The sequence below is a fragment of the Cyanistes caeruleus genome, chromosome 19 (assembly GCF_971803275.1).
Source record: "Cyanistes caeruleus chromosome 19, bCyaCae1.hap1.1, whole genome shotgun sequence".
Taxonomy (NCBI): domain Eukaryota; kingdom Metazoa; phylum Chordata; class Aves; order Passeriformes; family Paridae; genus Cyanistes; species Cyanistes caeruleus.
Window position 1 is genome coordinate 129,908 of NC_141719.1, and position 13,503 is coordinate 143,410.

At 55.6% G+C, this 13,503-nt stretch overlaps 1 protein-coding gene across 2 annotated transcripts; it reads right to left on the minus strand.

Annotated features, from left to right (window-relative positions):
- Positions 1-1,745: 1,745 nt before the first annotated feature.
- On the minus strand, positions 1,746-7,712 carry LOC111922594 (maestro heat-like repeat-containing protein family member 7). Of its 2 annotated transcripts, XM_086857701.1 has the most exons (17): positions 7,575-7,696; positions 7,104-7,247; positions 6,849-7,004; positions 6,523-6,587; positions 6,256-6,405; positions 5,919-6,067; positions 5,447-5,594; positions 5,011-5,197; positions 4,784-4,921; positions 4,389-4,503; positions 4,070-4,210; positions 3,702-3,878; positions 3,413-3,568; positions 3,148-3,249; positions 2,688-2,790; positions 2,351-2,407; positions 1,746-2,067 (listed from the first exon to the last, which is right to left on the minus strand). In XM_086857701.1, the coding sequence occupies exons 8-17, from the start codon at positions 5,079-5,081 to the stop codon at positions 1,868-1,870; spliced, it is 1,260 nt and encodes a 419-aa protein (XP_086713827.1). In that variant the 5' UTR covers positions 5,082-5,197; positions 5,447-5,594; positions 5,919-6,067; positions 6,256-6,405; positions 6,523-6,587; positions 6,849-7,004; positions 7,104-7,247; positions 7,575-7,696; the 3' UTR covers positions 1,746-1,867. The 2 variants fall into 2 exon arrangements, with proteins under 2 accessions (XP_086713827.1, XP_086713826.1); XM_086857700.1 differs by having other exon boundaries at positions 2,351-2,790; positions 7,575-7,712.
- Positions 7,713-13,503: the final 5,791 nt, after the last annotated feature.

Sequence of the window (13,503 nt, forward strand, 5' to 3'; positions counted from 1 at the left end):
CCCCGTGAGCGCCACCCGACAAAAATGGGTCTGCTGCACCGGGGTAACTGCTGCCCACAGTCTTTTGTAAATCCACACACACGCGCGGTTCACATGACTTCTCCGGGGGTCTCCTCACACAGGAGAGGCCCCACGTTGGGCGCCAGCTGATGCTGCCTGTTCCTCACGGCCTTTCACGCTTTGGCTAGCCCTGGACTCTCTGGCTGATGGCAATGCCAAGAGGGGGGAACCGTGCGGGCACAATGTGTCTCAACACAGAACCTCCAGAGCTCCACGCAGTCAGGCTCTGTGAATCCCAATGGTCGTAGGTCGCGGCGAAGGGAGAGAGAGGACTCAGTCTCTTCCAACTTCCCAGGAAAGAGTTTTATTACAAGGGCAAGGGAGCGATGACGAGGGAAAGGGCTGGGACTGCAGGGAAGAGGTCTGAGCCGAGACCCTGAGAACCTCTGTGCGTCGGGTTTTAAAGGCAAGGGGGCGGTGAAAGCACTAACCAATGGGGATACATCAGAGGAGTGGTCGTAGGAGGGGATTACAATGTTCAGAACCAACGGTAGAGACACGGGGGAGGGACGGCAGCTAGACAATCAATGAGGCTTCGAGGAAGGGATAATGGGCAGGGAAAGAGCTAGAATAAAGGGTTGGGTTTACATAGACAGACGTGGGTTGAGGGCAGGATGAGGGTGATGGATGGGGAATTCTCTGGAAATAAGGGATGGGTTTACAGTGATGGATAACTGGGAACAGACCACTCTGGATAACAGGGTAGCAACTGGGACAAACTAATTCGAACTTAACAAAGGTAGACAAACCGGCGGCAACACTCTGCTGCTGTTTCTGTGGGCTCCAGAGCCACTTGGGCAGCAGAGACTCAGCAGCCCTGCTGGAGGAGACATCGCCACCCTCCCCTTGGTGGCAGCAGCTCCTCAGACCCCGAGCTCTGTGTCAGGGGAGTCTTGGTCACAGCACCGTGGCCTGGGCAGCTGGGAGGGCCCGGGCTGGCGGGCAGCCCTGCCTCTGCCCACTGCCCCTTATCGGAGGCACCCAGTGGCCATGGCCTGGCAGCACCCCCCTGCCCTGCATGTCCCCAGCCAGCCCAGCCTGGGCACACCTTGGGCTGTCCCCACCCTCCTGGAGGGGTGGTGTCTGAGCCTCGAGGGCTTCTGCTGCAGGCCTGGGAGACATTTTGGGGAAGTGCCAGATCAGCCGGGTGTCAGGAAAAAGGCGGCTGCCCGGGGGCTGCTTATGCCCTCTGACACCCAATTCCTCAGGTCTTCCCACCGGTCCGGCCTTTCAGGGGCCTCCTGTCCCCTTTGGAGCCTCCAGCCTCCACACATCCCCCTCACGCCTTTCCCACGGTTTTGTCCTGTCTGGGCCTCCACAGACCCTCATCCATTTACAGCCTCCCAGTGCCCTGTTCCCTCAGAGTCTCCCCCAGCATGGCCTGGCAGCCACCCAGCCCCACAGAAGCTCCAGAGGAGCAGGATCAAGAGGGACCTGGGAGCCCTCAGCAACCCAGCCAGCACCACACGGGCACGAGGACACAGATGGCGGCGCTTCCTGCCTGAGACAGGGTTTGTGCCTTCAGCAGAACCACCAAAGGCCAAGGGTTTCTGGCCAATTTCCCTGCACCACTGCATGCCTGGGCAGCTTGCTGAGCTGTGATTCCCCAAGTGGAATCCCATTTCCCCCGCTTCCCCTATGCCCTGTACACCATGGGCAGCAAAAGAAAGGTCTTGGGAAGTGACTGCCTATTATAACATATACTATATTTATATACTAAAGGAAAATGAAAAGAAGAAAAGAACAATGTTTAAGGAACAAAAATCCCTGCTGGTTCAGGTGGCCCCAGCAGATAGAGCCTGCCGGGTCAGTTCCCAGCAGAGCTCCAGCAGCGCAGCCAGCTGAGGCCCAACAGACAAGGCCGTGTCCTCCATGCCCTGCGCAGCTGAACTTGCAGGTTCTCAAAGATGGAATATCGAGCCGTCTCTACTGCCTGGATGATGTAAAATGTTTGAATTGCCAGGTTTCCGATGGCAGGGCTGGTGTCACAAACCACATTCTTAAGGGCTGGAAGAGAAATGAACAGAGCCACGGTTAGATCCCAGACCTGCGGGGGCCCACAGAGAGCCCCCTGCCAGGGCCATCCCAGCCGGCTCTTGCCATGGCCAGCAGGGAGCAGGGACCAAGGGGATCAGCCCGAAGCTGCTGGCCACTAATGCCCCACGTGAAATCTCGGTGTGATCCGCCCACACCGCCCCTCATCCGCACATTGAGCAGAGCCCTTCACAGACAGTCCAGAACTTGCAGCTCCACCCACCAGCCCCGCTGACAGCCCGCTGCCCTCACTCACATTTGTAAATTAGCTGCAGCTCTTCTTTCTGTCCCCTCAGGAGCCGCCCGGCCATCCCTGGGAACACAGAGCCTGTCAGGGCCCCTGCGGCACAGCTCCCTGCCAGCGGCGCTGCCATCCCTGTGGCCACACGCCTGCCCGCCCCGGCAGGGCTCAGCCCGGGCCCTTGCCGCATCCTGACTCAGCCCAAGGGCACGGCTGCCAGAGGCGGGCAGCAGCAGCCCCGAGGGCAGCCGGGGCTCCAGGGCGCCGGGCCCGGGTGCCGCTGCTGGGGCAGCAGTCGGGGCCGGGGCCGAGTTGCGGCGGGGCGGGGAGGGAGCCCAGGTTCGTGGCTCACCGATGAACCTGATGGCCGCCTCTTGCAGGGTCTCCTGTGGGCTCTGCAGGTACGGCAAGGCCCGGCGCAGGTGCTCAGATGCTCGCCTCTCGTCCTGTCCCAGCTGGAGAGAGCGGCAGGAGGGAAGGGCTGGCGCGGGCTCTGCCCCTCGGCCGGGCGCTGCCTGCGGTCAGCCCCGGCCTCCCGTGCCCGCCCAGCCCTGAGGCCCGGCCAGCAGCTGCTGGTGGAAGGGGCAGAGCGCTGGATACTGCCCGGGGAGCCGCGGTGCCGCCCTGCCCTGCAGTCCCAGTGGATCGGGGCTCCGTCGATACCCGGCTCGGGACCACAGGAGCCTGAAGAAGAAGCCGTGCGGCCCCCGGGTGCGGCACTGGGCAGGGGCGCAACTGCCAGCCCCACACACCGAGCGCTGGGGACAGGGGGCTTCTCCAGGCTGAGGCTGGGCCTTCCAAACCGTCCTTACCAGGCACTCAGTGATCAGCCACAGCTTCTTCTTCTTCACAGGTCTTTCAAGATCTCTCCTCATCAGGAACTCGGCCGCACAAAGCAGCGTTGCCCAGGAAGCCTGGAGAGCAGCAGAGACCCGCAGATGGCCCCACAAGTCAGGACACAGGACCCACCCGCATTTCTGTGCCACGGCCTGGAGGAGGCTGCAGCCGACAAAGTGCCAGGGCAGGAGGCGGCCGAGCCCCCTCCCCGGGTGACAGCAGCAGCCCAGGAATCCTCACCTCTGCCACCTGCTGGTTCTCGTCATGGCAGTGGAAGAAGAGTGGCAGCAGGCTCTGGTGCACCTGTGACTTCAGGGCCTTTTTTTCCTTTTCTGTTAGAAGAGTCATCAATGATCGGAAGAATAATATGGACACCAGCTGCACCTGGCTATTATCCTATATGAAAGGAAGGAAAAAAGACCTCAGCCCTGTCTGCATGGGTCTCAGTAGGGCGCAGGCCTGAGAATCCCCAGGACACCAAGTGTACGGGCAGCACCGAGTGGCCTTGGCTGGGGGCACAGAACCTTACGTGGTCAAAGAGTGGCAGGAGCGCCTCAACCAGCTGCAGGGCAATGGGACTGGGTATCAGCATGTCCTTGTCCAAAACTATAAAGGTGAGCACCATGATTGTCATCCTGACTATCTCTCCATCTGCATCCCACAGGAAATCTACAAGACTTTTAGTCAGGCTCCGCATTTTTTCAGCCTGTGTGGAAGACAAGTCTGTGAAACGCCACCCTGCTGCCACAGGGCCAAGGGGCCAAAGGCCTGTCCCAAAGCACTCAGGAAGAAGCAGAAGGCAGGAGAACTGGCAGCAGCTGCCTCGGGGCCTGAAGCCCAGCCGAGCCCAAGTGACTGCGTTCCCCAGCACAGCTTCAGCCACTGCCCACTTCTTACCATCGAGGGATCGTCAATCAACTTGAAAAGGGCCCTGAGCGCCAGGTGACGCTTGTCCCTGCTCTCGCTCCGCAGGTGCCTTGAGAAGATTTCCAGGACTCTGTTAGCGCTGCGTTTGCTCAAGTCCAGGTAGTCCAGGATCTGAAAGGCACAGGGCAGTGACAGGGGAGCCAGCCGGCAGGAGCCCAGAAACAACACAGGAAACAGGGCCCGGGCAGCAGCACAAGGCATGGGCACCGTCCCAGGCAGCTGCAGCTATGAGAGGGCAGAGAGGTGGCATGCAGCTCTGCAGGGAGGCACTTTTGGCCATCAGGCTCACCTCCACAAGGAATGCCAGGGCAGGCAGATCCCAGCGTGCCTCCTGTGTGCTGAGCAGCTGGAGCAGGTAGGGAACGATGCGGGAACACAAGGGGATAGAGGCAGACGACATCTCCCTGCCAGGGTGAAAAAGTAGCCCAGACTGTGAGCTGGGAGGACAAACATCTCCCAGGACTGATTTACAGAGTTCAGATCTTTGAGCACCATCCTGCAAGGATAGGGGACCTGGGCCCTTGGGGAGGTGACTCCTTGTGGACACCCTCCTCTCCCAGCCTTTTCCAGTCTCCTTAGCCGTCCCTCAGTGACGAGGCCCTCTGGCCCACAACAGTGGGGACTGTTGGGCAACCTCAGCACGGGGCACAAATGCCAGAGGCAGTGGGGAGAAGGGGGTCTCACCTCGCCAGCAGACCCACGGCATAGTGGTGGGTGTCAGCACAGAGCAGCTTGTCCCAGCCACGCTTGTGTTCCATTTCCACCACCACTTCCTCACGATGCATTTGGCACAACAGGGACTTCAGGGCCTGCACTGCAAAGCTGTGTGCACAGCAAAGCCCAGGTCACGCTGGGAGCACTGGCTCCTGCCCTGGGGACATGGCAGGGACAGGAGGAGTGGGATGGAGCACCTGTTGGGGCTGATGGCAAGGCCGTGTTGCTCCTGGCATCCTTTCCAGAAGGCATTGAGATCCTCTGGCATCTCCAAGGTGCTGAAGAACACTTGGAAGAGCAGATGCACAAAGAGGCGGGGAAATGCACTGTCACTACATGTGGGACGCAGGGCATCTGAAGGATCTTCCACATCATCACAGTTGCCTGCAGAGGACAGAGAACCCTGAGACAGCGCTCAGTGCCGAGGTGTCCGGGTGGCAGGGCCTGAGTGTGGCAGGGAGCAGTCAGGGGAAACCCTTGAGGAGCTCCATGCCTGCTACCCCTGAAGCTGCCCCTAGGCCAGGTTTCAGCCCAGTGCCTGAGGCAGGGAGATGCAGTGGGGGAAGGAGGAAACAGAGCTGCTGAAGAGGTGGCTGGCCATGGGGTGAACAAAGGCCAGTTGCAGAAACTCACAGCCAGGGCAAAGACACCCGTGTTGTCTCCATCGGAGGTGCACGTGCTGTGCTCTGGCCAGTTCCCCAGCACATCGAGGACTATCCGGTATGCCATCTCTGCTGTCCTGAGCGAGCACAAGATCGTCTTCCACATGGTCATAGCAGCTCTGCGGGGCGACAGCTCTGTCTCACGGGGGTCTCAGACACATCCCTGTGGCCTGGGCAGCAGTGGGGGGGAGCTGAGCTTGCTGCCAGCTCTGCCTCTGCCTGCTGCCCCTCACCAGCAGCAGCACCCAGGCAACCCAGCCCTGTGGGGACAGGGCCCTGAGGGCCATGGCATGGCAACAGACTCGGGGGCCGATGTAGCAGGGCTGGGAAAGGTCCCAGGTACACAGGACCCTGGAACTCTCTGTCGGTCAGACACCTGGGCCAGGGCGTGCAGGCTGATGGGCTGAGGAGCCCTGAGCCCTCTGGGCACGTGGGCCCCATACCTGTCACACGTTGGGGCCACACGCAGGAGAGCAATGACCACGTCAGCAGGCTGTGCCTCGCTCAGATCCAGCAGGGTCCTGTTCAGCCTGTGCTCAGAGAACTGATTGGCCATGAGCCACTGGTGGATGTACCTCACCATGGCAGGCACCTGGAGAAAGCACAAGGGGAGACTTGGAAAGCTGCCACAGGGAGTCAGGAATGTCCCCAGCTTCCCCAGAGAAGTGCTTCCCTTCTCAGCACGCTGCAATGGCCTCAAAGGCTTCGAGTGATCAGCAAGCGTGGCTTGGGAGGCCAAGCGATCCCTGGAGGATCAAACCCTGGCCACAGGCTGCTTACTTGCTTTTGACTGTAAAAACCCTTCTCTACAAGCATATCCAGCAGGGCAGCAGTGGCCTTGGTGTTGAAGATGTACGAATATGGTCTGACCCCAGTGGCCATGGCGCTGGTCCCTTCCTCCCGAATTCTCTTGATGAAGTTGCAAACCAGCTGTAGGAGAAGGGCAGGAAACGGAAACATCGGGGATGTTCCATGGAGTGCTCCAGGCGTGGTGCTGGGCTGAGCAGTGCCAGCAGGCCCAGCCCAGGTGGGGATGGCTGCAGGTACCTGCGCTGTTCTGCGGAAGAGGCCACCGCCAAGGTCCTGCTCTTGTGTCTGGGCCATGGCTGCATCTGGCAAAGAGCAGCCAGAGCTGAGGGGCTGCGGGAGAGGCCGGAGAACGCAGCCCAGCCCTGCGATCCCCAGGCAGGGACAGCCCAGCGGATGCCCCAGGGGATGGAGCACGGCCACTGCTGGGGGGGGCAGCCCCAGCCCCTCTTTTATGCTGTCCATGGGTGTGTCTCCACAGGACAGGGTGGGATGGGATGCAATGGGATGGGATGGGGCCAAGATGGCCGCAGGCACCAGCCCTGTGGTCCAGCTTTGCCACTCACCCTCCTCCAGCAGCTGGAACTGCTGCACCTCTTCAGTCTCCGGTGCTAGGGCAGCTCCAGGGCCTTCTTCTTCTTCCTCCTCCTCCTCCTCCACCCAGGCCAGCTTGGGCACTCTTGGGGGTCGCTGCTCCATATCTTCTTCAACACTCTCCCATCCTGTCCATAGGAACAGCACCAGGGGATGGCATGGAATGCAATGGGATGGGGCCAAGCTGGCAACAGGCACTAGCCCTAAGGCCGAGCTCTGCAACTCACCCTCCCGTGGTGCCTGGAACTCCTGCACCTCTTCAGTCTCCTGTGCCGGGGCAGCTCCAGGGCCTTCTCCTCCCTCCTCCTCAACCCAGGCCAACTTGGGCACTCTTGGGGGTCGCTGCTCCATGGCAGGGACTGGATTTATAGCTACTTGCAGGAGAGATGGTTCAGAAAAGCTCTAAATCAGCAAGTCCTGCAGTCGTGCCTGGAAGGCACCTGCAAGACTCAAGTCCTGGCAAGACTGCAGGACAGCAAGTCCTGCACTTGGGTCTTGAGGGCTCCTGCCACAAGGACAGGAGGCTCCTCGTCAAGGTTTGAGGTCTGGTCTCAAGGGCAGTGACTGCAGGGATGGGCGATGCCTCGGAAAAGCTCCGGGTCACCAAGTCCCACGGTCTGCCCTTGGGAGAACCTTAAGAAGAGAAGCCTCGGCAAGGCCACAGGTCAGCAAGCCCTGTGGTCTGGCCTTGAGGTCACCTGTTGGAATAAAGCTTCGGTAAAGCTCCGGGTCCGACACAAACGAGTGCGCTGTGCAGGGGGTCCTCACAGCACCGCTCTGATGCGTCCTGTCCCGTCGCGTGCACCGAGCACTGTGGTGTGGTCCTGTCACCGCCACCTCCTATGTCACCACATGTTACAAAGGGCCCTCTGACACCCTGTCCCTTTCCATCCCATGGTGACCATATGTCACAAAGGGCCCTTGTACACACTGCCAGCTGCCCTGGTTCCCCCTGCCCCCATCCCCCCCAGAGTGGCCCAGGTTGGAAGGAATCCCTTGCCCAAAGTGTCTAAGACAGCCCGACAGGATCTTTAGGAACTCATCAGCAAAATCTACCCTGCTCTGCAGGCTCAGGGCAGCAGAAGGAGGCCCCAGGGCTGCTGTCGCAGCCGCAGCAGGAAGGGCACGGGGCCTTGCACAGAAGCTGGCACAGCCTCCTTGGGGCACGTCCCGGCTGGTGGCCATCCTAAACCTGCAGGTGTGACACAGACAAGGAACGTGTGGGCCAGGGCACGAATGCTGCTCTGTGCCCTGGGGCCTGGCCAGTGCTGAAATCAGCAAGTGTGGCAAAGTCCACGCCAAGGCAGACCTGCCACCCCACCGGAGCCCTGGCAGTGCTGGTGCCCATCACCTGCCCCAGAGACCTGTACCCCTGGGGGGCTTCTGTGCCAGAGGGCAGCCAAAGCCCACGTGCATTGGGGGCAGTGCTCCTTCCTGCAGGGGCTGTTGGCAGGAGCTCCTGGAGCTGCTGCTGGCCACTCTTGCTATCTGTCAGATGATGTTGCTCCTTCCTGGAATGATGTTTTCCATGGATAGGAAAGGGCTTTGCAGTAGCACAAAAACCATCAGCTGCTGAGTTTCCTAGGATGGTTAGATTGTACGGAGGCACTGTCATGTTTCAGTGTGATCTTCGGTCTGTTTTTCTGGGAGAAACATTAGCCCAGTCTCTGATGTTCAAGGCTCCAGTTGCTGCATGTCTGTCTGTGTGCAGCTGATGCAAGGCAAACATTTCCTGCAGACACAAAGGGTCCTGTCTGAATAGTCACGGAGCTACATCTATTTTTAATTTTATCTTTTTAAAATTTTTCCAAAGCCTGCTGACTGTTTTCAAGGTTTTCTCCGTATTTTCTCCCTAGTGCACATTCTCCAGAAATTGTGCTTTTACATCTTTTTGCATTTATTAAATTGACCTGCAATGACCAGTCAATCAAAACCCTAGGAAAACTTGAACTTCAGGTTGAACCCGGGCAAAATATTTATCTCCCACACTTGAAGCCATGAATTGCCAAGTACTGTCCCTGCTGTCATACCCTGTCCCCTGTAGGTGTGCTGATGCCATTTCAAAGGGGTTGCCAATGAAAACCAGTTTTAAGATTTTTGTAGTTTCCACATTGACATTAAAATCCTTGACTCGAAAAATCACATGTCAGAATTTCTAGGATTCTTCCATACCAAAGCTGTCATTTTCACCCAGGATTTTAGAGTGTCTGAACAGTCACACAAGGTTTTAGTTTTAGACACTACAGAAGAAGTCTTTCCTGTTGGGCTATACCATGACATCAGCACATAGTCCTGATGATTCCTTTAGGCAGGAGCAGCAAACACAAGAATGAGCCAAACAAGCTATTCCTGTGTTCCCACGTCCTGCACAGCAGTAACTGGGAATTCAAGAATGGATTCAGGAAGCAATGGGTGCACAGGGAGCCACCAAGACTTTGGGATGCTGAAATGGACCAGCCTGGTGCCTGTGCCCGGGCTGCACCGGGCTGAGCTCCAGGTGGACAATCTAACAATGGTTGAATGGACACACCATGGGCCACTGGAGACTCCTACTCCTAGTTCTGTGAGCTACAATATTCATTTGTGATTCACCAGATGATTTTTTTCATCTTTGCTTGAAATCCAGGAGAGGAAAAGGTCAACATGGAGAAGTGTTCTTCCAGTTCTAGTGACAGTTGTGTCTGCACACCACCTGTGCCCATGGCAGGGTGGTTGGAACTGCATGAAGGTTTATGATACTTTGCAACACAAAATGTTCTGAGATTCTGTGATTCTCCAAGTGGAGTGGAAAACTAAGCCATGTAAGTCCCTGCTTTTTTTCAGCGCTTGCTGCTTACTCCTTTGTTCCAAGCAAGTCCAGGATTTTGTTTCATGTGTCTTTAAGGTGCCTGGACAGAAGAGAGGGAGGGCAGCTGCAGCACAGGGCTCATGTCCCATCCGAGTCTCTTACTCTCTCTCTCACGATGGCGCCGATGCTGCTGCCTTGGGACACCTGAGTGTGGAAGGCGAGCCTGCCCTCAAGCACGGCCATCCAAGTCAGTCAGGGGCACAGGCTGCAGCTGAAGCTGCCAAGCATTGCTGTGAGGCTGCAAGTCAAGAGAAAGCCATTCTGGCCAATTCTGCTTCTGCCAAACCAAAGGCAACTGTGCCCACAGCCTCCCACTGTTTGGCAACTGGCTGCTGCGGACGCCTTGCTGTGCAGGTGTCGATGTTGGGGCTGCTGCTGTTCCTGTGCACACTCTGCTGCTGTTTCAGTGGGCTCCAGAGCTGCTTTGGCAGCAGCGACTCAGCAGCCCTGCTGGAGGAGACATCGCCACCCTCCCCTTGGTGGCAGCAGCTCTGCAGAACGTATATTTCCCCTCTCTGTGACATCACAGAACAGACAGAACCAATTAAAACCTCTCTGTGATATCATAGGCATGATAACCCCAATTCCATCTTTTCTGTGGCAACACACAAGTCATAACACCTGTGTTACTTTCTCTGAGACTCCACAGCTGTGATAGCCCCAGTTTTCCCCTCTCTGTGACATCACAGCAGAGGGAACCCCAATTTACGCCTGCCTGTGACACCAGCACAGCAGTGAAAGACACACTTTCCACCCATTATGGCATCACAGAACTGACAGGCCAAATTTCACCCTTTCTGTCACACATGAAATGGAACAAGCCCAACTTACAGCTATCTGTAACATTTCCAGCGGTGACAGTGCCAGTTTTCTCCTCTCCATGACATAACATGAAAGGCAATTCTGAATTGATCCCCTCTGATAGGCCACAGCAGTGACAGCTTCAGTTTTCTTCTCTCTGTGAGATCACTGCAGTGACAAGTCCAATTTAAGCCTCTCTGTGACACCACAGCGGTGACAGACGCATTATTCCCCTCTCTGTGACATCACAGTCATGACAGAACCAATTTCAGACTCTCTGTGATACCACAGCCCTAACAACCCCAATTCCATTCCCTGTGAGGCAACAGACAAGTCATAACACCTGTGTAACTTTCTCTGAGATTGCACAGCTGTGATAGCCCCAGTTTTCCAATCTCTGTGACACCACAGCAGTGACAGACTCAGGTTTCCTCTATCTGTGACATCAGAGCCATGGCAGCCTTAATTCTGGCCCCGATGTAACACCACGGCAGTGACAGCCCCAGTTTTCCCCTCTCTGTGACATCACAGCCGTGACAGGCTTAATTTTGATCTCTCTGTGACACCAGTGCAGTGGCAGCTGCAGTATTCCCCTCTCTGTGACATCACACCAATGAGGGACCCAGTTAAATATCACTGTGACATTACAGCAGTGACAAGTCCAATTTAAGCCTCTCTGTGACACCACGGTGGTGACAGATGTATTATTTCCCTCTCTGTGACATCACAGCAGAGGGAACCCCAATTTACGCCTGCCTGTGACAGCACAGCAGTGAAAGACGCACTTTCCACCCATTATGACACCACAGCACTGACAGGCCAAATTTAACCCTTCCTGTCACACTACAGATGGAACAAGCCAAACTTACACCTATCTGTAACACTTATAGCGGTGAAAGTGCCAGTTTTCTCCTCTCCGTGACATAACATCAAAGACAAGTCTGAATTCATTCCCTCTGATAGGCCACAGCAGTGAAAGCCTCAGTTTTCTCCTCTTTGTGACATCACAGCCATGACAGGCCCAATTTAGGCCTCTCCTGCACTGACACCAGTGCAGTGGCAGTCTCAGGTTTTCCCTTCTCTGTGACATCACATCAATGAGGGACCCAGTTGAAGGTCTCTGTGACATTACTGCAGTGACAACTCCAATTTACGCCTCTCTGTGACACTACAGTGGTGACAGATGTATTATTTCCCTCTCTGTGACATCACAGAAGAGACAGAACCAATTTAAGACTCCCTGTGATACCACAGCCCTAACAACCCCAATTCCATTCCTTTTGTGGCAACAGACAAGTCACAGCACCTGTGTAACTTTGTCTGAGACTACACAGCTGTGATAGCCCCAGTTTTCCCTTCTCTGTGACACTACAGCAGTGACAGACTCACGTTTCCTCTATCTGTGACATCACAGCCATGGCAGCCTTAATTTCGGCCCTGATGTAACACCACAGCAGTGATAGCCCCTGTTTTCCCCTCTCTGTGACATCACAGCCGTGACAGGCCCAATTTAGGCCTCTCTGTGACACCAGTGCAGTGGCAGTCTCAGGTTTTCCCCTCTCTGTGATATCACACCAATGAGGGACCCAGTTTCTCCTCTCCGTGACATCACTGCACTGACAGCTCTAATTTACGCCTTTTGGTGACAGCACAGCACTCACAGATCCATTATGCCTCTCTCTGTGACATCACATCAGCGAGATGCCCAATTTTCATGTCCCTGTGACATCACAGCACTGACAACTCTAATTTACACGTCTCTATCACACTAGTGGCTGCCTCAATTTTCCCCTCTCTGTGACATCACAGTCAGGACAGCCTCAAATTCATCCCCTTTGGAGCACCGCAGCAGTGACAGCCCTGCTTTCCCCTCTCTGTGACATCACAGCAGTGACAGGCCCAGTCTACACCTCTCTTTGACAGCAGAGCAGTGGCAGCCTCAGTATTCCCCTCTCTGTGACATCACACCAATGAGGGACCCAGTTAAAGGTCACTGTGGCATTACTGCACTGACAACTCTAATTTACGCCTCTCTGTGACACCACAGCATTCACAGATCCATTATGCCTCTCTCTGTGACATCACATCAGAGAGAGGCCCAATTTTTACCTCCCTGTGACATCACAGCAGTGACAACTCTAATTTACACGTCTCTGTGACATCACAGCAGTGACAGCCCCGGTTTCCCCTCTCCGTGACATCACAGCAGTGACAGGCCCAATCTACACCTCTCTGTGACTCCACTGCAGTGGCAGCCGCAGTATTCCCCTCTGTGTGACATCACACAAATGAGGGACCCAGTTCAAGGCCTCTGTGACATTACTGCAGTGACAACTCTAATTTACGCCTCTCTGTGACACCACACTGGTGACAGACCCATTATTTCCCTCTCTGTGAAATTATTTCCCCCCCCACTCCCTCTCTAAGAAAAAGCACCGGGATAGTACCCAGTATGTTAAAAAGTCATGATTCATTGGTTTTTTAAACTGTTTTTATATACCCTTTTAGAGTTAATTTTGTGTTTTAAGTAATTATGAGTTTATGCAGTTGCAGTTTTTACTCGAGAAATTATTGTGTTTCTTTGAAAGTTAAAAAAAAAAAAAAAAAAGGGGTTTTCTTAGTTTAGGGTGAATTAGGGAGGAAAACTCCAAATGGGGATTTCCCCAGGGAAATGCCCCCTCCCCACCAACTGGTCTGGGAAAGGAAAAAAAATTCCTTGGAGAGAAGTAGAAAAAGCTGTTTATTTAACAGAAATTGAATAATATTAAATAATAAAACCTCTCACTGTTCGATGGGATGGCAAGTCTAGGAAGAAAATTCCTTTTCATGTGGTGTAGCTCGGCTCACTCAGGTTCTTATCAGTCTTTTCGGCGGCGCTTTAAAAGTGCCGAGGCCCAGGCCCCGGTGGGCTAAAGGCGTGAGCTTCCGGGATCTGGCTGGGTGTTCAGTCCAGAGCAGGTTTGCACAGATCTAAGAAA